This window comes from Miscanthus floridulus, chromosome 17, assembly GCF_019320115.1.
Source record: "Miscanthus floridulus cultivar M001 chromosome 17, ASM1932011v1, whole genome shotgun sequence".
Taxonomy (NCBI): domain Eukaryota; kingdom Viridiplantae; phylum Streptophyta; class Magnoliopsida; order Poales; family Poaceae; genus Miscanthus; species Miscanthus floridulus.
This window is the reverse complement of record NC_089596.1, coordinates 82,545,720-82,570,590: the sequence shown is the minus strand read 5'-3', so window position 1 is coordinate 82,570,590 and position 24,871 is coordinate 82,545,720. Positions and strand designations below refer to the sequence as shown.

General features: G+C 45.1%; 1 protein-coding gene and 2 pseudogenes across 1 annotated transcript; 2 read left to right on the top strand and 1 right to left on the bottom strand.

Annotated features, from left to right (window-relative positions):
- The first annotated feature begins 8,766 nt into the window (after positions 1–8,766).
- LOC136517631 (uncharacterized) lies at positions 8,767–13,204 on the top strand. The gene is made up of 9 exons (XM_066511254.1): positions 8,767–8,920; positions 9,020–9,105; positions 9,204–9,251; positions 9,328–9,416; positions 9,580–9,633; positions 11,061–11,128; positions 12,526–12,575; positions 12,655–12,752; positions 12,876–13,204. The coding sequence occupies exons 1-9, from the start codon at positions 8,862–8,864 to the stop codon at positions 12,978–12,980; spliced, it is 657 nt and encodes a 218-aa protein (XP_066367351.1). The 5' UTR covers positions 8,767–8,861; the 3' UTR covers positions 12,981–13,204.
- Positions 13,205–15,060: 1,856 nt separating this feature from the next.
- On the top strand, positions 15,061–18,043 carry LOC136518475 (probable monofunctional riboflavin biosynthesis protein RIBA 3, chloroplastic; annotated as a pseudogene).
- Positions 18,044–18,192: 149 nt separating this feature from the next.
- LOC136518476 (histone H2B.11-like) lies at positions 18,193–24,427 on the bottom strand (annotated as a pseudogene).
- Positions 24,428–24,871: the final 444 nt, after the last annotated feature.

The window sequence follows — 24,871 nt, the reverse complement described above, 5'->3', positions numbered from 1 at the left end:
CGAAGGCGCGGTTATATGAGGGTCCCAAACGCGACAGAGAAGGAAACCGAAAAGAGTCCTAAAATCACGCGAGATCCACTGACCGGACGCTCCGGTGGTAGCGACCGGACGCTTCCACCCAGCATCCAGTCGATTCCAGAGAGGTCCAAATCCTCTAGAATCGGGACCGGACATGTTCGGTGGTCCATGACCGGATGTAGGCAGGGTCCGGTCAGTACAGCCTATTCTTCCTTCGATCGACCGGACGCTAGATCCCCTCCTGACCGGACGCACAAACACAGCGTCCGATCACTCCTTTGGCAGCAGTTCACCTCCTATGAACTGACCGGACGCTGGACAACAGCGTCCGGTGCAACGTCCGGTGCACCTTTTCTAGCAAATCTTCAAAGTTCCTTTGTGCTGCCTGTTCCCAATCAAGTCCCAACTTGAATAAGATTCAAATAAACACCAATTGGAACTGATATGAGTAACCTCTCTCAAACCCTCATATTTTTCAAAATATTTTGCCTTAGGCTATAATTCTTTTTAAGAAAATAGGCAACAAGAGGGCAAATGGAACAAAACGACAAAACAACATTCATGCATATGCAATACTTGTAAGTAAATCTAGTTGCTTGTCAAGTTTGATCCAAGGTTAAGCTTCTTCACATGCTTTTCAGCGATTATCTTAACCATGTTAGACAAGCCCTATATGCATTGCCACAAATTTAAACATGTTGTATATTACAATGAATGCAAGGGACAACACAAGCTCAATTTTTAGTGAAGTTGCTAAAATCAAGTACATTGAGCTCATTTTGCAATCTACAAAATGTAGCATTATCTAGCGGTTTAGTGAAGATATCCGCTAATTGATCTTCGGATCTTACACCTTCTAGTGATATATCATTTTTAGCAACATGATCTCTTAGAAAGTGATGGTAGATATCTATGTGCTTGGTGCGAGAGTGTTGAACTGGATTATTTGTAAGTTTTACCGCACTTTCATTGTCGTACAAAAGAGGTACATTTTCTAGAACAATACCATAGTCTAGCAAAGTTTGTTTCATGTATAATATTTATGCACAACAAGCACCCGTGGCAATGTATTCCGCTTCGGCGGTGAACAAAGCCACACTATTTTGTTTCTTGAAGGACCAAGACACAAGTGATCTACCAAGCAAATGGCACCCTCCGGATGTGCTCTTTCTATCAACTTTGCAACCGGCGTAATCCGAATCGGAATAGCCAATTAATTCAAATAAAGCTCCTTTGGGATACCAAAGGCCAATGCTTGGTGTGTGCTTAAGATACCTAAGGATTCTTTTTACGGCAATTAAATGTGTTTCCTTAGGACTAGCTTGAAATCTAGCACACATACACACACTAAACATGATGTCGGGCCTAGATGCAGTTAAATATAATTAGCTACCAATCATAGAACGGTAGAGAGTTTGATCAACCGGGTTACCTCCCTCATCTAGGTCAAGATGTCCATTAGTAGGCATTGGTGTCTTGATTGGCTTATATTCATCCATCTTGAATCTCTTGAGAAGATCTTTTGTGTATTTCTCTTGAGAGATGAAGATGCCTTCTTTTATTTGCTTGACTTAAAAACCAAGAAAGAATGTAAGCTCACCAATCATTGACATCTCGAACTCCTTCGACATCAATTTACCAAATTCTTTGCATGAGTCTTCATTTGATGATCCAAAGATGATATCATCAACATATACTTGATAAATGAAGATATGCCCATCAAGCTTCTTGGTGAATAGTGTGGTGTCGACCTTCCTAATAGTGAAGCCCTTCTCAATAAGGAAGTCTCGAAGATGCTCATACCAAGCTCTTGGGGCTTGCTTAAGCCCATATAGTGCCTTAGACAACCTATAAACATGATTAGGATATCTAGGGTCTTCAAACCCAGGAGGTTGATCAATATAGACTAGTTCATTAATAAAGCCATTTAAAAATACACTTTTCACATCCATTTGATATAGTTTTATTTCATGATGTGATGCATATGTAAGAAGGATACGGATGGCTTCTAATCTTGCAACCGGTGCAAAGGTCTCTCCAAAATCCAAACCTTCAACTTGAGAGAACCCCTTTGCAACTAGTCTTGCCTTATTCCTCACAACAACACCTTGATCATCTTGCTTGTTGCGGAACACCCACTTCGTTCCAATGACTCTTGCACCTTTTGGTCGCTCTTCAAGAGTCCAAACTTTATTGCGAGTGAAGTTGTTCAACTCTTCATGTATGGCATTGATCCAATCCGGATCTTTAAGAGCTTCTTCTACTTTGGTAGGCTCATAGCAAGAGACAAAAGAGTGATGAGCAATAAATGAAGTAAGTTTTTGAAATCGAGTCATTACACCCTTTGATGGACTCCCTATGATGAGATCTTGTGGATGATCTTGTAGGAGAGGTGTATTTCTTCTATTGACCACTCGAGGAGGAGGTTGTGGAGCATCAATATCTTGTGCTTGTACCACCATTTGCTCATGGGAGATATGAGTATCTTCATTTTCTACTCTCCCATCTTTTTCACCATCTTGTGGTACACTTGATGAAGAAGGTTGGTTAATGACTTGTACATCATCTTCATCATCTTTTGGCTTGATGTCTCCCACCAAAATATTCTTCATAGCCTCTCTCAATGGTTCATCACCTACATCATCAAGATTCTCATGTGCTCCTTGGGAGTCATTAGATTCATCAAATTCCACATCATATGTTTCTTCAACCAAGCCGGTGGCATGATTAAATACTTTATATGCTTTGGACTTTAATGAGTAACCAACAAGAAAACCTATATCACAACGTCTTTGAAACTTCCCTAGGTGTTGCCGCTTCTTGTAGATGTAGCATTTGCAATCAAACACCCTAAAGAATGAGACATCCGGCTTCTTCCCATTGAGCAACTCATAAGATGTCTTGCCAAGGAACTTTTGAAGGAATAGGTGGTTGGATGCATAACATGCGGTGTTGATTGCTTTCACCTATAGAGCTTCGGGGGTGTTGTACTCATCTAGCATTGTTCTTACAAGAGTGATCAAAGTCCGGTTCTTCCTCTCAACTATACCGTTTTATTGAGGAGTATAAGATGTGGAGACTTCATGTTTGATTCCAACTTCATCACAATAAGCTTCTATGTTTGTGTTGTCAAACTCTTTGCCGTTGTCACTTCTTATCTTCTTGAGCTTCACTTCAAATTCATTTTGAGCTCTCTTGACAAACTTCTTGAAGCACGAGACAACTTTGGATTTGTCATGAAGGAAGAACACCTATGTGTACCTTTAATAGTCATCCACAATCACAAGATAATAGAGATTTCCTCCCAAACTCTTGTATGTTGTTGGTCCAAATAAATCCATGTGTAGGAGTTCTAGCACTCTTGTGGTTGACATAAAAGCTTTGGTTGGATGAGTGTTTGCAACTTGCTTGCCGGCTTAACATGCACTACAAAGCTTGTCCTTCTCAAACTTCACATCCTTCAACCCTCTCACCAAATCATTCTTCATAAGCTTCTTGAGTGAGCTCATCCCAACATGAGCAAGTCTTCTATGCCATAGCCACCCAAGTGTTGTTTTGGTGAATAGGCAAGTCTTCAAATTTGCATCTTCGGAGGTAAAGTCAACTAGATATAAGTTATTGTATCTAAATCCATTGAATATCACTTGATTGTCATCTACCTTGGATACAACAACCTTCTTCTCGGTGAATAAGCATTGAAAGTCAAGATCACACAATTGCCCAACGGATAGCAAGTTGAAGCTCAATGAAGCAACATAGAGCACATTGGAGATGGAATGATCATTAGATATTGTCACTTTGTCGAATCCTTTAACCTTGCCCTTTGAATTATCTCCAAAGGTTATTTTCTCTTGTCCATCTACCTCTTCATATAGTGAGGTGAACATACGAGGATCACTGGTCATATGTTGAGTGCAACCACTATCAATAACCCAATGACTTCCACCGGTCTTGTATTTCACCTACACACATGAGATTCAAACTTTAGGAATCCAAACTTGTTGAGGACCCTTCACCTTCTCAACAAGTGACTTAGCCACCCAAATCTTCTTAGGCCTACTCTTGTTAGGGAGTCCTAAGAACATAACTTTCATCTTTCTACTAGAATCTTTTTTAAGCATATAGTGAGCATTGAAAGTAAAAGGTCTAGCATGCTTGGGCAAGGGTTGTGGCGGTGGAGTTTGACACTCATGAGCAAAGTGGCCTTCTTGTCCACACTCAAAACATCTCTTTGGCTTTGGCTTTGGCTTTGATTGTTGATGTTGAGCTTGAGCCTTCTTCTTCTCTACACTTGCCACATCCAATGTCACTTCTATCCATCTTCATGACGGTGTTCATGAGTAGCTCACTTTGGAGATGCTTGCCTCTAGCAAACTTGCTCAATCCCACCTTGAGATGTTCTTTTTCTATCTTGAGCTTCTTGTTCTCTTCCTTGAGAACATCATTGTTCTTCTCTTCCTTGAGCTTCTTGTTTTCTTCTTTGAGCTTCTCATTCTCAAGGATTAACTCTTTGTCATGATCAAGAGTTTCTAGCATAATGGTGTTGTGGCTTTTTATTTCTTCAAGATCTTTCATGAGCTTCTCATTATCACTCTTGATCTTGACATACTCATTATAATCATTGCACTCAACCACTTGCTTGCCTTTGCTACTAGATCCATGCTCAATGCTTTCATCAATTAAATCATCACATGAAGTAGCTATATCAATCTTGACAACATGGTTAGTAGCATCATGTGGCTCATTTGGTAAAAATTCTTGAGCAATAACAAGAGTATCATGATTAATCTTAAGAGTAATGTATTCATCTTTTAGCTTATTGTGACTAGTGATGAGTTTATTGTGCACCCACTCAAGTTTATCGTGTTTATCTTTAAGCTCTTTCTTGGAGGATTTGAGCTCCTTGAGTTTGGATGATATAGCATCATTAGTTTCTCGAAGCTCATCATTAGCCTTTTCCAATGTATCACACTTAGCTAAGAGTGAATCATTTTTAGCATCAAACTTTTCATTTGTAGCTCTACTCTTTCTAATGATCTTAGTGTATTTTCTTAATATTTTGACAAGATCATCATATGTAGGTGAGTCATCATCATCGCTATCGCTATCATTATCACTAGCATGTTCATCATCACTACTATCATCACTCTTAGTTACCTTGTGTTCACCTTTGGCCATAAGGCATAGGTGTGTAGAGGATGATGGCGATGATGGCGGTGAAGATGCAAGATCAATAGCAATGGCGGCCACCTTTTCATCTCACTATCTTCATCGGATAATCCACTTGATGAATCTATGTCCGTGAGCCAATCACCAACAATGTAGGCCTTTCCACTCTTCTTCTTCTTGTGGAAGTCCCTCTTCTTGCCATCTCTCTTCTTGTATGGCTTGTTCTTTTTCTTCTCATCTTCATCTTCATTGCTTGAGTCATCTTTCTTGCCCTTGTTCTTGTTCTTGAACTTATCTTTCTTGGGCTTTGTGCATTGATGAGCAAGATGGTCAAGTTCACCACAATTGTAGCAATCCATCTCGGAGATTGGCTTTCTTCTTGAGCTAGTGAAGAACTTCTTCTTACCATCAAACTTGATGCCACTCTTATTTAGCTTCTTTAGTATCTTGGCGGTCTTCTTCATCATGAGAGCAAGACTTTCTTCATCATCTTCTTCATCACTTGAGCTCTCATACTCAAGTTTAGCTTTGCCCTTATCTTGACTCGCTTTGAATGCTAAGTCCTTCTCTTTCTTCTTTGTAGAGGATGAGCCATCTTGTGGGGTGATGTGCATATACATCTCATGAGCATTGATCTTTCCTAAGATTTATGTCGGTGTAGTGGTGGAAAGATCACCTTGGTGTAGCATGGTCATAATATGGCCATATTTGTCAATGGGGAGGACACTCAAGATCTTTCTCACAACGTCGGATGACGACATTTGAGTAAGTCCAAGCCCATTGACTTTCTCTACAAGAACATTCAAACGTGAATACATCTCATTAGCACATTCTTTGGAAAGCATCTCAAATGAATTTAGCTTTTTAATCACAAGATGATAGCATTCCTCACGCTCACTCTTAGTTCCCTCATGGAGCGCACAAACGTCTGACCATAGTGCATGGGTGTCTTTGTGGTTCCTTACGTGGTTGAACACATCTTTGCAAAGACCTCTAAAGATGGTGTTGCGAGCCTTTGCATTCCATTTTTCATAGTTCACTTCATCGCCTTGAAGTTATGCGGGATTCTTAGGTGTTGGGAACCCTTGAGAGGCGGCTCTAAGTATTCCAACGTCTAGAGCTTCTAGGTATGCCTCCATGCGAATTTTCCAATATGAAAAATCATCCCCCTCGAAGATAGGAGGAGGTCCATCCCCGTGAGACATCTTACTCTAAGCGGTTAAGCTTAAAAACGTAAGCGCGAGACTCTAATACCAATTGAAAGGATCAAGATGCCCAAGAGGGGGATGAATTGGGCTAATTCTAAATTTTCTTGCAATAATCAAATCCTACGGATATCCCAATTAACCCCTTGTGCCTAGAAAAATGTTTCTATCAAATTAACGCACAAAAGACTTGCAACCTATGTTCCAAACTTACTCTAGCATGGCAATTCTATGAATGTTAAGACAAGTATTGAATTGCTCAAAGTAAATACTTAAAGTAAATGCTCAAAGTAAATAGAGAGAGGAACGCGGTGATGTTTTGCCGAGGTATCGGAGAGTCACCACTCCCCACTAGTCCTCGTTGGAGCACCCGCGCAAGGGTGTAGCTCCCCCTTGATTCGTGCAAGGATCAAGTGCTCTCTACGGGTTGATTCTTCGACACTTCGTCACGGCGAATCACCCAAAGCCGCTCACACCTTGAGTTGGGTCACCCACAAGCTCCACCGGGTGAACACCAAGCTCCCAATCACCACCAAGCCGTCTAGGTGATGGCGATCACCAAGAGTAACAAGCATGAACTCTCACTTGACCACGCGAAGCCTAATGAGAAGATGGATGCACACTTGTCTGCTCTTGATTCACTAATGAGGTTTCACTCTTGGATTCTCAAATCACAAACACCTCACTAGGACCTTGCTCTTCTTGGCACTCACAAACGTGTTTCTCAGCTGTTGGAATGAGCAAAAGTTACTCCACACATGAGTGGAGCTTCTATTTATAAGGCAGCCTAAAAAATGAACCGTTATGAGCTTCTGCGAGGTGACCGGACGCTCCGGTCGTGTTGACCGGACGCTCCGGTCAGTTCAACCCGTGAACTAGTAAAAATGTATTGACCGGATGCTGGCAGGGTCCGGTCAGTACTGACCGGATGCGTCCGGTCACATGAAACCCTTACTGGACCCTTACTGGACTCGACCGGACGCTGAACCCTCAGGGTCCGGTCAGCACTGACCGGACACGTCCGGTCACAGATTCCCTTCTCTAGAACCTTACTGGAGTCGACCGGACGCTGCCTTTCAGCGTCCGGTCACATGACCCCTTCAGCGTCCGGTCGCACCGAACGCAGACAAGTGATCAAATGAACTGACCGGACCCTGCGGCCAGCGTCCGGTCACACCGGGGCCAGCGTCCGGTCAGCATTTGACCCTCCATTCACTTCCAACTCTCGATCATATGTGAATGAAGTTTGCTCCAAAGGATCTTAGGCATTCATAGGAGCTACCTAGAGCTAGTTTTAAACAAGTGTGCACCACACCTAACTCACTAGGCTCAACTAGGTCAAGCTACCCGTCCATACCCCCCTTAATAGTACGGCCAAAGAAAAAACAAAGTCCTAAACTACTCTAAGTGTCTCTCCAACTCCAATCGACACTTAGAACTAGTCATCCTTAACCTGGTCGTCCATCCTTTGAAAACCGAAATGATTTCTATCGTAGGGGCATGACAACTTTGATTGCCCGATTGATCTCCATTACCATGACCTAACTTAATTGCATCTGTAAAACACACGTTAGTCATAGTAATCTTGTATTGTCATTAATCACCGAAACCCAACTAGAGGCCTAGATGCTTTCACAGCCTACACTAAAATCATCTCCCTGGTCGCGTACGACTTCGTTTTCGATGTTATACATATGCACAGGAAGCTAAGAAGATGACGAAGATATCACTCCTTTAGATACAAATAACACTCAAGTTTCTACGTGAGACATAGTAAAGCTCGAGCATGATAATTAAATCTCTAGGTGAGCTCGTTCCAATATACTCTTTTCCATGATTATGCAAATAGATTGCTACCAAACGATATTACTATAATTTGAAAGTATTATATGACCAAGTTTTGCTAGCTAGGATTAGCCAGCCTACCGCAAAGTTATAGTAACATATCCAACGACGCAATCTGTTGGTTACCGGGCACCATCCACAGGGTGGCCTCCTCGGCTATCTTCTCAAAGGAGTCTTGATGTTGTTGCCAAAAAAAAGGAGTCTTGATGACAGAAGTTCAAAAACAATGCTTCTCAAATGTTGCTTGAACAGTGACAACGGACAACACCCAGTGAAAACGATTCACCTTCCATCTGATTCTTGTTCTAAGTGGAGTTTATATCTTTTTCTGGAAAGAATTTGAACACACCCCGTTATACAATCGGAGCTTTATATGGGAATACAGATGTGATTGAAACCTTCGCATCAATGAGATTGTGTCTTAAATAGATATAATGACATCTGACATAGATAATGTTGAATCAGCATTCTGCACGTATCTAGCGGATATTTACACAAAATAAATCCGTGCGGTCTACTGCTACAAAATAACGGAGTAGACCGGCCTGGAGCGTGAAACAGAGTCACGTCTGCCTCGGCGCCGGCGGTGTCGAAACCACAGCCACACAGGCGGCCGGCGCAGCCATGGCTCGCCCTTGGAAGCTCTACCTCGTCTGCTACAACTCCCTCCAATCGCTCGGATGGTACGGTATCCACCACCAGCAACCAGAGGCGATCGGCCGGCGGCCGTTGCTTCCACTACTAATTCTTCTTCTTCTTCTTCTTTTATCTCCTGAATTCAGGCTCATCGCCCTCCTCCGCCTCCTGCCCTGCCTCGCCCCTCCATTCCCTGTCCACTCCGCGTACGCGGTCGCCGGAGACCTCATCTGTACCCACCCACCCTCGGACCCGCCCGCTTCCCCTGTCCCCACCTTTCGTCTCCGTTCTCTCCAGTCTCATTGTTTTCCTTTTGTCGTTGTTCCCAAGGTTTCCTGCAGGCATGTGCGATCCTTGAAACGGTCCACGCTGCCATCGGTAAGATGAACTGTTGACCCCTTCGTGATTGATGTTGTGATATGAGAAGAAACTGACTGGTGCCGTTTTGGTTCAGGATTGGTGCCGACCGCGCCACTTCTTGCTTTCTTGCAATGGGGTGGGAGGACCCATTTCGTCCTGTCTGTTGTCCGGCAAATTCCCGAGGTGTGAGGCTTGGATTGGGTTAAAAAGCTATCAGAGGGATTACTCTTGCGCACATATATAAAAGATTCTGAATTTGCTAGGGTTTCTGTAACGTTGTTGTGTTTCACCCCTTGGAGAGTTCAATCCTGGCTGATAAGTTTCAGTTAACGTTTGGCAACTGCAGGTTCAGAGGAGTCCATCTGTGTACATAACATTTATAGCTTGGAGCATATCTGAGGTGTGACCGAAAGACCTTTCATTTCATTTTCTCTGTATTGTGTCTTATTCTCGCCAACAATTGCAAATAGTGTTTAAAGTTTAAACTATATGGTTTGATATCCTTACTCCTTACCTAGCAGTACACAGTATAATCTGTCTCATCATCCTAAGAAAAAGGTAAATAATTTGTCTTTGTTAGTGATGGGCCTTGCTATGGTACAACTATTACCGCTTAGGAGGTAAGAGTTTGAACAAATCACAACCCTTCATTTTTAGAATAGAAAAATAATTATACAATAAAATAATCAAGAAACAAAATGCCGGCTAGCCATCTTTGGTAATCCCTGCAAGTGTCGCCCTTTTCTTATCTAGCGCTGATGTTCTCCTTTTTTTACATCCTGCGAATCATCTTCTGATCTGTGACCCGCGTAGCAAGCAAGAAATGTGACACGTGACAGTATGTATGTACATTTGAAAAGCTTACACTTAATAAAAATAAAATATTGTCAGCCACTTATTAATCATATTATCACTACTACGATCCAACTTGGGATGACAACTACTGTACCAGATATACTAGGGAAATTATAAGAAAAACAGCAACATGCGGCTCAAAACAAAAAAGAAAGAAAAATAATAAATGCAGCATTCAAGATATGTTCATGTTTAAGATCAATTAAATAAGTTGTCAAACGTTAGTTTTTTATAATAAAAATATTACAAAGAAAATGAACACGTGAGAAGAAAGATATTTTAGATCTTATATCCACATGTCACATTACATCAAATAGGAAAGTAAGATCATGTATATCTGCTAGATCTAATAATAAGATGTCTTCCTTATTTTTTCTATTTTTCTACCATTACCTCCTAGGAAGTAATATGTCTTAATTAACATCTAGATCAACGGTCCACGGTTATTAGGGGGTACCGTAGCAACTGTTTCAGCAATATCAGAGTAGATAGTCTGTTGGAAAAGAATTGAGTTGATCAGAGTTCAGACAATAACACTGTTCTTAAATGTCAATGCATCGGCATGCCGATATTCAGATGAAAAGAGTACTAACATCCATTGATACACATTGAAGAAAAATCATGATTAGAGTAGTATTAACGTTTAAGCACTGATGGTGTGCTGGTGGGAATAGTGGGAAAAATGTTTCACTTGAAGGAGATGATGCAGTAATTAAAATCTATTACCATATATTGAGAAGAGACTCTTGACTATCTTGTTTCCTAAATAAACTCTTGGAAATCAGCCATCTTTCAATTTATGATCTATCATGTGTCTGGTAATATAAGAATGTTAAGTCCTTAAGTATCTATTAGTACTTAAATCTATCTATCCAATTTTAGGCATCCCTTTTGTTTCTTAGTTCTCCTCAAGATATGGTTTAAGGATCATCTCTATACAATGATAATTTGCTTCGTGATTTTATTGTACAGGTCATCCGTTACTCTCACTATGCTCTGACTACCTTAAAAGTTTGTCCAGGATGGTTGACATATCTCAGGTTTCATACTGCAACAATCTCCAATTCAATGTGCAGTCTAATGTTACGAGTTGTATTTTTGTGCATACTGGAAAAGCAAATTTGCAGGATATCTTGTTGCCATGACCTTTGTCTTTTTCTTTTTTTCGTTTGTTTGTTTGTGTACTTTTTTGTGTGTGGGTGGGTGGGTGGGTGGGTGTGTGTGTGGGGGGGGGGGGGGGGCGCTGCAGAGGATTTTTCATCGTTACAAAATATGGTTAGTACTTAGATCAGACGAAATTTCAATAAATATTTTCTAGTAATGTAAGGGACTAAAGGGAAGGATCACTGAACAGGGACAATAGTAGGTCCTAGGCTCAGGTTGTTGAAGATGCAATGAAGCCCCTAGTCTAGGGAATTCATGCATGCCCTGATTTTATTTTATTTTCTCGATCACACAGGAGAGCTGCGTATCTTTGTATTAAAGAGAGGAAAAAGTGGGGAAAGAATACAGGACAACCCTCTTATCCCAGCTATAAGAGAAGAGAAGGCCTAAAAAATTACAACTAAAAAAGTCACCAGTTATCCTATTACAACGACCCAAACAAAGCAAAGGCTCAACCTATGCCCTGAACATGACCAAAGAATAACTCCTCGAGCTTTCGGGCTCCAGCCAAACACCACAGCCTCATCTCTTCTTTGAAGGAGTGATGGGCAGTCGGGAGGAAGAAGCTGCATAAAAAACACAGCCATTCCTGTGGTTCCATATAATCCAATCCCCAAGTATGATAGCACTGTTAAATCCTTTTCTTTAGGCCTTGGCCTTCCCAATCTTTTTACTTACTTTTCTCCAACAGTCTGCAAAGCACTTGTCATGGCGACTAGGCATTGTATGCTCCCGCAGTCCAGCCCTAACAGATTGAGCCACAACTGACGAGCAAAGACACAATTTGTGAGAATGCGCTGCACTGTCTCCTCCTCTTAGTCACATAATACACAATACTCAGGGCGGGGCAGACCCCTTTTTGCTAAACGATCAGCCATCCAACACTTGTTTCTAAAAGCAAGCCGTAGACAGACCTTGCATTTGGAAGGCGCCCATGATTTCCAAGCACCATAAAAAAAAGGCCTTCTAGTTGACTTGGAAGAAGAAACACGTCCTGAGTTGCAAAGCAATCCCAAATTGTTTCTATAATAATTTAGCAACACAGTACAATGCTCAGTTCACCCCTTCTCAAATTGCTTCTCAGTTTAAAAAGATGCATAGCTGTCAAGTGGTATTACCTATTTGTTTTCATAGTTTCACACTTTCACCTGTCCGCTTGACTCTTCCGGACTACTTCATTTCCAATTCTCATCTTAAGCTACTTGTATATAATATATGTAATACCGATATCATTATTCCTATGGAAGAATAGACTCATGGGAGCTCCCTGTAGGTACACTGCTTTTATCCCACTGTATCCAATCGGGGTTGGCCCAGGAGAAAGTAAGCTCAAAATGTCTTCTCACAACAGTGTTGCTCTTGACTAAAGCTAAACTGAGGTTGGTTCTTGCTGTCCTTTCAGTGTGGACTATGTATCAAGCTCTCCCGTTTGTGAAGAAGAGGAACCTTTACTCAGGTTTCTTCAAGAAGTTCTCCATGAGCTACCATTCATTTCTAGTGGTAAGTCAAGACTCCGTGAAACTGGAACATCGTGTACTGCTGATGCGTTCAGTTTGAGTGTTTGACTGTTTCTTAACAAAAGTTCAACCATCTCTATTCTGCTATGTGCCTGCCGTGACACAGGGTGTGCTGGTGGTCTATCCGTTCCTATGGCTGAAGCTGTACCTGCATGTCTTCAAACAACGCAAGTCCAAGCTGGGAAAGGGGAGCAGGAAGAAACGAACCTGAGAAAAACATGGCTCAGCTCAGGTGCCATTTGTCGCCGTCATGTGAAAAGCTAAAGGGTCATTGTGGAATTGTTTTTTTTACATGGCTCAGCTCAGGTGCCATTTGTCGCCGTCATGTGAAACGCTAAGGGGTCATTGTGGAATTGTTGTTTTTTTGAAGAAAATCATTGTGAGTTTTTAACTGATGCAATGGTGAAGGCTTTGCTGGATCGGGCAGCCACTGGATATGATGTGGGTTGATTGTTTCTTTAATAACTTCTTGGAGCCTTTTCGTACTTCTTATGCAGAATTATCACATGTATTTATGTTGCTCACTTGAATTCAATTGGTTATAGTACTTGAGTAATCTCCTCTCTCTCTCTCTCTCTTAAGGATGGGAGGGAAGGGCTCGTTTGGTAGGGATTCGGCTCCTCTAAAAACGGCTCTGGTTCCGACTCTTCTGAAGGAGCAGATTCTCTTAGGGAGCTGAAGCCGTTTTTTAGACCGTTTCGCGTAATAGCTTCCCTGGGTAGCCAAAAGAGTAAAAAGTCTATAATACCCTTTTTTTTCTTTTCTTTTCTTACGTTATCCGTTCCCCGTGCCTATTTTTCTCCTCCATACCCTCCCCTTTTATTCTTTCTCTCTCCTCATCTTCTCCAACCGCTCGCCTCCCGCATCGCGCAGACGCGAGAGTCGCAACCGCTTCGCCCTCGCACCCGGCCATCCTCGGAGATCCAGTGGTCCAGCAACCCCGCGCCCAGCGGCCCTGTGCGTGGCGCTCGGCTGCCCGGCGGCCTTGTGCTCGGGCACCCAATGGCCTTGTGCTCGGATAGGATACGATTAGATATCGACATCATAAATATGCGGTTTGAGTATTCAGATACGGATACGGTATCGGATGTTGGATATCCAGACTCGAATACGGACAGATCTCAACCCCTCTAAACGAATTCGATTTCGAATACGGTCGGAAAATATCCGTACCGTTTTCATCCCTGCTTATGAGTGAATCAGTTGAAGTGGCGTATTCACGTTTGACAGCAGGAGCTGAAAAATGGCTCCGGGAGCCGCCTGTGAATCCATACCAAACGGCACCGAAGTAGTACTGCATTAGCATCTACGGTCTGATATGCCTAGGTCTAGCCAGGCAGGCGTTTCCATTTTGCAATCCCGAAAAATGCGCCAAGCGGCTGGGCCGCCGGGTGGACTGATTCCGCGGCCGGACGGCAGCGACCTCACCTCCCAAATGCCAACCTAGCCGCCGCCTGCCGAGACCTCCATGCACACCCCGGCCGCGGCTGCCACCGTTCCACGCTTCAACCGGATGCGCATACCTTTCCCTAGTGCCCATGGCCTCGCCCTTGCTTCATTCTTTTGGGGACTACCGCTTGGCCGCTGCTGCTTGCAGGCGCGACCATGCCTTCGTTCCTCAAGTGGTGCAGCCTCTTCCCCTACGGGTTTGGTTGTTCAGTCCTGCAAGCGGTGGAACTATTTGTTGACCAGGAAAAAAACTAGGGAAAGGAGCTGAAGGGTGAAGGCGATTGATTTTCAGGTTGGCAACTGGCTTGATGCCTGATTTTTGGTAGGATCGTTCTGCTACTTTTCAGTGCAAAGTGCCGACACTTCCAAATTCAGGAAACTCCCAGCCTCAAATGGTGCTTAAGCATTTAGTTTCTTCAAAAGAAATGGTCATCGTCACTTCAGATAGTCTGCTGTAACTGATGAAACTGATATTATTTTTGCAACGTGTTCCTGACTGAAAAAGAGAGAGAGAGAGAAGTCGCAAATCTTCTAACCACTTTTGATGAAATTGACCTGAAAGAAGCTCCATTATCTTGTGAAGCTATCCAAAAGAAGCTATCTACAAAAATACCTTTAACTTGTCATTGTCTTGTCCAACTTATATTTCATTTGACCCACAACAGAAGGCATTCGAAGCGATATCTTGGCCTTGGCATCACCTGAAGTGTGCGATGTGTCGATACGGCTGCTTCTATCTTGCAGCTCAGAGATATGTGGTCAGTTTTCCTCCACTCTGTTGGATTTTCCTTCCGTTATCTGCATGAGCAGATAACTCCAAATGATCGGCTGGGAGGTGTTGTGACACTGCAGGTGAGAGGTATATAAACTAAATGCTTTCGGCTCTGAGGTCCCGAAATTGATAAACTGGGAGCCTGGGATCACCAAATGGACCGTGTTCTTCTGAGCTCCCACTTGCCATCTCACGCTTTTGCAAACACAAGGTATTGATTCTCCCAACTCTTTTGTCTGTGGAAGGCCTTCGAAGAGTTCATACCTTCTCTGTAACCTGCCCGTTATTTTCCAATCTTTCAGGTTGCAGCAAGGCCCTGGTGGTCTTAACAGTATAGGATTTGCAGTCATCAGAAAGGGATGCTTAAAGTTTAGATGTTATGCGATTGGCGATGAACTTAATGGTCCAGGGCACTTTAATAAGCCTTTTAACAAAAACAGTAATGGACCTGTTTTCCAAGGACTCGATGCGTCTGGTGCTTCTTTTAGAACTGTTGGTGCTGAAATCACTCAGGATACAAGAGATTTCTTTGTCAGTGATGCAGAGGGTGATCCAGACAAACCTACCGATGGATTCGCCTCAATCGACCAGGCTATAAATGCTTTGCGTGAAGGAAAGGTAGGTGAATGACTACGTTAAGTATATTTCACACCTTAACGTTTTTCATCACTATAATTTGTATCTTTACTATATTTTGTATCATCAATTCGTCATAGTTTAGGTTTAAACTTGGGCACGGAGCTAGTACTCTTTGTCATATTCATCATAACTTCAGCCTGTACTTTTCATCCCTGCAGTTTGTTCCATTCATGTGCATGGAACATGCATGATCAGGCTAGATTGGATTGTCCTACTTGAAGATCATATTCCATATAATGTGTAATACATGAATTCTTACAAATATAGTAGTAGCTCACAATCAAGCACGATTCACTGAATTCAGCAGCTTAACTAGATGGATTTCCTTCCCAGTATTTTGGTTATATAAATACCACAATGTACTAATGTGCGTGCACCTTTCTATTGCTCAAATCTATTTACTTTTATTTAAAAATTATAAGACTCAAGTGAAAACAATGCAACACTTACATCTACATGGAGCAAGTCCTTTGCTTCAAAACTCAGGACAGGACCTTGAATGCAGAATGTGATACCTACATTAGCATTGTTTCCATAGTACAGTTGAATTTAGCTACAAAGTTAACTATTCATTCTTCTCCAGTTTGTTATTGCTGTAGATGATGAAAACGGCGATAACGAAGGTGATCTTGTGATGGCGGCCACTCTAGTGAACCCTTAGTCAATTGCATTCATGATCAGGAACGGTTCTGGGATTATCTCAGTAGGCATGACAGAAGAGGCCCTAACAAGACTGATGATTCCTATGATGTCCCCAATTACAGAAATCGAAGATATCACAGCTGCTGCTTCCACGGTGACAGTGGTAAAGATATATCATCTCATAGCCTTTGCAAATTCTTAGATGTACTACCAAACTTGAAAAGATATCTTCAATCTCTTCAGGATGCCCGGGTTGGCATATCTACCGGTGTCTCAGCTGCAGATTGGGCAAAGACCATCCTTACTCTAGCCTCTCCTGATTCCAAGCCCAGTGATCTGAGGAGACCAGGCCATATATTCCCCCTCAAGTACCGAAATGGGGGTGTGCTGAAAAGAGCTGGCCACACAGAAGCGTCAGTTGATCTTGTTGCATTGTCAGGTTTCCGTCCTGTATCCATTCTCTCCACTGTCATGGACCCCAGGGATGGTTCACTGTCAGGCATAACAGTTCTGCAGCAGATGGCTATGGAGCATGACATACCGATCATTTCGATTGCTGATCTCATCCGGTTAGTATATCTTAAGGTGAAGCCTTTGTGAACTTAAAAGCTTCTGTTGTTTTATCTTTTGATTATACTATACTGCTTGCATAACTCTTCAAGATCAAACATTAATAATATACCTGAAAACTGAAATGTATTGGTTTGGTGCTGGGATATTTCCAAGTTGCAAATATATTTTACGATATGAAGGTTTCAACAAAATGTTTTTTGGTTTGATTCAGGTATAGAAGAAAGCGGGAGAAGCTGGTGGAGCTGATTGCTGTGTCTCGCCTGCCGACGAAGTGGGGCCTCTTCCGAGCTTACTGCTACCAATCCAAGCTCGATGGAACTGAGCACATTGCTGTTGTGAAGGTACTGCAGTCACTTTTCTCCATTGATGTTGAACAGAACATGCACGTTTTGCCTTGATTTCCAGTTGGTCTCGTGTGATTCCGGTGAAGATGTCCTGGTGAGAGTGCACTCAGAGTGCCTGACGGGGGACATCCTCGGGTCAGCCCGCTGCGACTGCGGCAACCAGCTGGAGCTGGTAATGCAGCTGATCGAGAGGGCCGGCCGTGGCGTGCTCGTGTACCTCCGCGGCCACGAGGGCCGCGGCATTGTCCTGGGCCGGAAGCTCCGCGCCTACAATCTCCAGGACCAGGGCCACGACACCGTCGAGGCGAAAGTCGAGCTCGGCCTCGCCGTGGACGCCCGCGAGTACGGCATCGGCGCCCGGGTAGCCAGAATCCACGCAATTCTTGCCTCATTTCTTCTTTAAGTTAAGGGGAGATTGATGTGTTTTTGGATCAAAAAATGTACGTTTCAGATACTCCGTGACATCGGCGTGCGCACGATGCGGCTGATGACCAACAACCCGGCCAAGTTCATCGGGCTCAAGGGCTACGGACTCGCCGTGGTGGGGAGGGTGCCGGGGATCTCTCCCATCACCGAGGAGAACCAGAAGTACCTCGAGACGAAGCGCACCAAAATGGGGCACGTCTACGGCTCCGACCTCCCTGGCAGCCTGCCGGAGTTCGCCAATCCACAAGGCACCCCCACAGAACAAGAAGACGATAACCAAAACTGATAAAAACTTATCTTTTTTTTAACGATACCATTATAACCACAATCACAAATTCGCATTTCATTTCCGTTGCTCATGCCAAACAAAGTTCAGACTGAGAACGACTATTGCAGAGTATTATCAATTGGAAAATTATGACAAGACATTTGGATACCAAATACCAAACGTTGCACTAGCATTCATTAATTCATTTCATTGTTCGTAAATCCTACGTCACAAATTACAAAATGATTCTCTACACCTGACAAAGGGAAGAGCCGTTAAGAACAAGGTCAAACAGGAATCATCTACCATTCTACTAGGCGGAGGTGAACTTGGTGACGACCTTGGTGCCCTGGAGACAGCGTGCTTGGCGAGCTCGCCGGGGAGGACGGAGGCAGACCGAGGTCTGGATCTCGCGCGACGTGATGGTGGTGTTAGCAGCCTGCCACTTCCTGTGCTGGTGACTGCTGAGGATGACGCTCCAGAAGCTGAAGAGGAGGCTGCTCGGGCTGATCGGCCCAAGAGACTGCGCCGGCCCAATACAAGGATTGTTGGCCCAATGTGGTAAGCTTAGTAAATGTATTAAGTAGCAGTAACGAGAGAGGAGAGGACAGGATGGAAAAAACAAAACTATACTTTGTTTCTGAGTAAACCCGGCCATCGCGCCGTTCCTGCCTGTTCTTCCAGTTCTTCATTCCGTATTTCTTTCTTCCAGTAGTTTGCTCTTATAATTTGGTATCAGATTTCGGTACGAGTCCTAGCCTCCGATCCCCCTCATACCCACTTCACCCGTTTGCAACGCTCCCGGGGAGCCATGGAGCCGAATCTCAAGTTGGTCCTGGAGGGGATCCAGAGGTCGAAGGAGGAGTTCAGGCGTCGTTTCGACGAGCACAACGAGCAGTGGGAGCGGCGCTTCGCCGATCTCGAACTTAACCGCTCCGCCCGTGACGCCGCCGTCGACAAACGCCTCGACTCCCTTGAGCTCGCTGGCGCCGACACGGCGTACACCATCGGCCGCCGCGTCGCCGATTTGGAGGCCGTCCACCTCGATTCCCTCCACGACGAGCGCGACGACCGCGTCTCCGCCCTCGAGGTGGCCGCCGCGGACCTCGGTACTTGGCGCCCCGAGATGGAGGTGCTCGTCGACGACCTGCGACTCGAGATGCAGAAGCTCTTCCAGGGTCGCGACTCTAAGGTGTTCGACGTTTTGCCTCAATGGCCTACCGTCGCCGCCTCTTCTTCTTCTGCGCCCAGTGGGCATGGCGACGCAACGTCTCACCGGGATGGTGGGTTCGGGACCGGGGCGGTCTGGACTCACGTCCTGGTCATGGGTAAGCAATTAGATCCTCCTCCTCCTCCTCCTCCTCCTTCCCTTCATCCGCGCTCGACACCACAGCTTCCACACCGGCCACCTGCCCCACCGTTTCCTTCTCCGCATGTTCCTCCGTATCCGCATCCTTCTCCACATCCACCTCGTCCACCTCCACTCTACATACCTCCTCGTCCACCATTTTCGACTCCTCGCCACCCAACTCCTCATGATCCCAATGACCTGCAACACCCAACTGGACGCCTCCCTAAGCTTCCATTTTCTAAGTTCGATGGCGAAAACCCACGCCTCTGGCGCTCTCGCTGTGAACGATACTTCACCATGTACGCCGTAGATCCCTCCCTTTGGGTTAGCGTCGCCACCATGTATGTGGAAGGTGCCGCTGTAGGTTGGTACGAATCCATCGAAAACACTCCAGCTACTGTCAATTGGACCTCCTTCTGTCAAGCCTTGCACGATCGTTTTGATCGCAACCAGAAAGAAGCCTTAATTCGCCAATTGTTCCACATCAAACAAACTTCTACGGTGTCAGATTATGTCGAGTGTTTCTCCATCTTAATCGATCGCCTCAAGTCCTATTCTGCTTCTACTAATCCCCTGTTTTATACCATGAGATTTATCGATGGCCTTAGGCCTGACCTCAAAGCTATGATTCTGGTTTCTAGGCCCCAAACACTCGATGCTGCTATTTGCATGGCTCTTGTGCAGGAGGAGGTGGCCGGCCAATCGGGTGCCCAGTCCTCGTTCTGTTCATCGGCACCGGTTGAGTGGTCCCAGAAACCTCCACAATGGACAGCATTGCCACTACCACCACCTCCGCCTCGCGTCGAGAAGCCTGTGGCGAAGCCTGCAGCTGCCGAGCCCACAGCAACATCTTCGGCATCTGGTGCTCGGCTGCTGTTAAAGCATACCGTCGAGCCCTGGGCTTATGTTACAAGTGCAACGCCAAGTGGAGTAAGGATCACCGGTGTGCACCAGAGGTATTGCATGCGGTTGAAGCTATGTGGGAATCCCTGGATCTTGAGGTGGTGCCAGCTGCAGACACCTCTGATGATCAACCAATTGAGCAAGTGTTTCTAGCCATCTCCAAGTCAGCTGTGTCTAGGGTTCCTACTGCTCATACTATCAGGCTGTTGGGATCCATGTCAGGTATTCTAGTTCATATTCTGGTGGATTCAGGGAGTTCATCTTCATTTATTAGTGACACTATAGCCATTCAGTTACATCACCTCGATTTAGTATCTGTTGCTAGCTGTGTGCAAGTGGCTGGTGGTGGTGTCTTACAGAGCTCCTTGCTGCTTCGCCAAGTTCAGTGGACAGTGGGATCCTGCTCCTTTAGAACTGATTTCTGGGTTCTACCCTTGGGTAACTTCGATGCCATTCTGGGCATGGATTGGCTAGAATCCTACAGCCCAATGCAAGTTCACTGGGCCTTGAAGTGGTTGGCAATTCCATACAATGGTCAGACCTAGGTGTTACAAGGTATCCTTCCTGATGAACCAGATCAGCTACTGTTGCAACTTGAACCTACAGAGCCTGTGCTATCTTCCAATCAGGATGCCATCACGGTTCCAGCTCCAATCAGTCAGTTAATTGAAGAGTTCTCTGACTTGTTCCAGCCACCAACATCTCTGCCTCCTTCCCGTGCTTGTAACCATGAGATCCCTCTGTTGTCTGGTGCTCAACCTGTTTTCATCCGGCCTTATCGGTATCTGCCCAAATTGAAAGATGAAATCGAAGCACACGTTCAGGAGATGTTGTCACAAGGCCTCATTCAGCCTAGCTCTAGTTCTTTCTCATCTCCGGTACTGCTTGTCAAAAAGAAAGATGGCTCATACCGCTTTTGTGTTGATTTCAGACATCTCAATGCACTGACCAGAAAGTCCAAGTTTCCTATGCCAGTGTTTGACCAGTTGATGGATGAGCTCGCCCAAGCTAAGTGGTTCTCAACATTGGATCTTCGAGCGGGTTTCCACCAGATACTTTTGCAGCCCGATGAAGAGTTCAAGACCGCTTTCCAGACTCACCTGGGTCAGTACGAGTTCAGAGTGATGGCATTCGGTCTTACCGGTGCGCCAGGCACATTTCAAGGCGCAATGAATGGTACTTTGGCTCTAGGATTGTGCCGCTTTGTGTTGGTTTTCTTCGATGATATCCTCGTCTACAACCCCACTTTTGAAGCTCATGTTGATCATCTACGCCAAGTGTTTCAGTGGTTACGCGCTGATCAGTGGAAGCTCAAGCTATCCAAATGCACCTTCGCCCGGGAGTCCATCTCCTACTTGGGTCATATCATCAGCAGCCAAGGTCTTTAAACCAACCAAGCAAAGGTACAAGCCATCCTTGAATGGCCCATTCCATCTTTAGTTCGGGAGCTCCGTGGTTTTCTGGGCCTTGCCGGCTATTACCACAAGTTTGTGCGTCATTTTAGCATTCTTGCTAAGCCTCTAACCGATCTCCTAAAGAAAGATCAGTTGTTCATGTGGACTTTAGCCCATGACTCTACCTTTTCGGTCCTAAAACAGGCTCTCTGTTCGGCCCCTGTCCTGGCATTGCCGGATTTCTCTTTACCCTTCCACATTGAAACAGATGCTTCGGGTATAGGGATTGGAGCCGTTTTACAGCAGAATGGGCATCCCATAGCATTCATCAGCAAGGCTTTAAGTCCCTAGAATCAAGGGTTGTCTGTCTATGAGAAGGAATATCTCACTATCTTGCTGGTTGTCCAACAGTGGCGTCACTACTTGCTCTAGGGCGAATTCTTCATTCACACTGATCATCGCAGCTTGGTCCATCTAAATGAACAGCGGCTCCATACTACTTGGCAACAGAAGGTCTTCTCCAAGCTGCTCGGGTTACAGTACAAGATCCTGTATAAGAAAGGCTCAGAGAATAGCGTGGCAGATGCTCTATCCCGCCGAGTGCCCATGACCCAGAGCTATGCTATATCTTTAGTCTCCAACACTTGGCTCGATGAAGTGGTTCAGGGATACAACTCTGATCAAGCTGCTATGGCTTTGTTATCTCAACTGGCTGCCAGTCCAGATAGCCACGCTCCATTCTCTTTGATCCAAGGTGTCATCAGATACAAGAACCGTCTATGGCTCGGCTCCAATAAGGCCATGCAGCTTAAAATCATGACTGCACTGCATAGCAGTCCTTTGGGTGGCTACTCAGGAGCTCTAGCGACCTACAGTAAAATTAAATCTTTGTTCTTCTGGCCTGGTATGAAATCAGACATTTGGGCTTATGTCCAATCCTGTGCTGTGTGTTTGCAAGCTAAGCCGGACAGATCATGCTACCCAAGTCTATTGCAGCCTCTTCCTGTGCCGTCTGCCTCCTAGGAAGTGATCACGATGGATTTCATCGAGGGGTTGCCACAGTCTGGTTCCTACAATGCCATCTTAGTCGTGGTGGACAAATTCTCCAAGTTTGCACACTTTATTTCCCTGCGGCATCCCTTTATAGCAGCTTTTGTGGCCAAGATCTTCATGGACCAAGTATATCGCCTTCATGGTCTTCCTCGAGCCATTGTCTTAGACCGTGACCGCATCTTTACAAGCAATTTCTAGAAATGTCTGTTCAAGGCAGCCGGTTCCGAGCTTCAGTTCAGCTCAGCATACCATCCTCAGACGGATGGCCAGACCAAACGTGTCAACCAGTGTGTCGAAACGTTTCTTCGCTGCTTTGTGCATACTTGCCCAGCTCAGTGGAGTCGATGGTTACCACTCGCTGAATTCTAGTATAATATCTCTACTCATTCCGCGCTGGGCCGTTCCCCCTTTGAGGTCTTATATGGTTTTCCTCCACGACTGTTGTCGGTGAACTTGGATGAGGTAGCTCCAGTACCTGATCTTCACAAGTTGATGGCTGATCGCGAGCTCATGCATGCTGTTGTCAAGCAGCACTTGCTCCGTGCTCAGACTCGCATGAAATGGCAAGCTGATAAAGGCCGTTCTGAGCGTCAGTTCTCTGTGGGCGACATGGTGTTCTTAAAACTTCAGCCCTATATCCAATCATCACTGTTCCACTGCTCCAACAACAAGTTATCCTTCAAGTTCTTTGGACCCTTTCAAGTCGTTCAAAAGATTGGTCCGGTTGCATACAAGCTGCTACTTCCACCGGGCGCTGCTGTCCATCTGGTCTTCCACGTCTCGTAGCTGCGTTCGTCTCCAGGCCATCAGCAGGTATCACCATCACTACCCTCTGACTTGCTGCCGTTTCAGTTTCTGCTTCGGGTGCTGCAACGGCGCTGGACATCCGGGCCTCGCCCTGTGGCACAAGGTCTTATACAGTGGTCCCATTCACCTCCGGAGCTGTCTACTTGGGAGCAGCTCGAGCAACTGCACCAACAGTTTCCGCGAGCACCAGCATGGGGACATGCCGGTTCTGAAGATGGGGGAATGTTAGCAGCCTGCCACTTCCTGTGCCGGTGACTGCTGAGGATGACGCGCCAAAAGCTGAAGAGGAGGTTGCTCGGGCTGATCGGCCCAAGAGACTATGTCGGCCCAATACAAGGATTGTTGGCCCAATGTGGCAAGCTTAGTAAATGTATTAAGTAGCAGTAACGAGAGAGGAGAGGACAGGATGGAAAACACAAAACTATACTTTGTTTCTGAGTAAACCCGGCCATCGCGCCGTTCCTGCCTGTTCTTCCAGTTCTTCCTTCCGTATTTCTTTCTTCCGGTAGTTTGCTCTTACAGGTGGCCTTCTTGTTGTACCTGGCGAGGCACGCCGCCTCCTGTGCAAGCTTCTCGAAGATGTCGTTGATGATGGAGATCATGATCGACATGGCCTTGGAGGAGATGCCGATGTCTAGGTGCACCTGCTTCAGCACCTTGAAGATGTAGATCTTGTAGGTCTCCATGCTCTTCACCTTCTTCTTGCCCTTCTTGTCGCCACCCACGCCGCCATCCTTGGACGACTGTAGCCACTTCTCGGCCTTGGGCTTTTCTCCGCCGCCTTGGGTGCCTTCTCCGCCGTGGGCTTCTTCTCGGCCAGCTTCTTCTCCGCCTTCGGTGCCATCACGCACGGATCAAAAGAAGGAAACTCGCGAGGGCGGGAAGTTAAAGAGGAGCACGGCGGCCCGCGATTGGTCAACAGAAGGAAGGCGCGGATCGGTGACATGGCGTGAACGCATGATCTCAAGCTTTGGGCAGATCGGCGGTGAGAATTGTTCCACCTATTAGCTAGCAGTGGATTCAAACAATCCCCTTCTAAAAATGAGTGACTATTAGGGCATCTTTAAGAGACTATTTATATCTTTCCTAATTTACAGGAGTAGAGATTTCAATGAAAAAATACCCTCCAACAGTCTCTTAATTGGATATCCAAAAATTGATATCTTCTATTTCGGATTTCTTGCTAGCCGAAGATAGAGAGCGAGGATGGCTCTCTAGACTGCGCACAAGATAGAGAAACTGTTGGAGAATACAGAGATATAGAAAATGATTCTTACTCAAATGACTTTCTAAATGATGATTTAGAGAGTAGATTTTAGAAAGGCTCTTGGCTAGCTAGCTAATTTTTAGTGCTAATGCATCCAAAGCAATGCCCTTCTGCATTGAGGCTGCGTTCTTGGTACAAGACTTCTCTTGCTCTCACACTTAATTAACTGTCCACTTGCTTGCATGCATGTTGAGCCCGAGGAATGGTGTCCAAT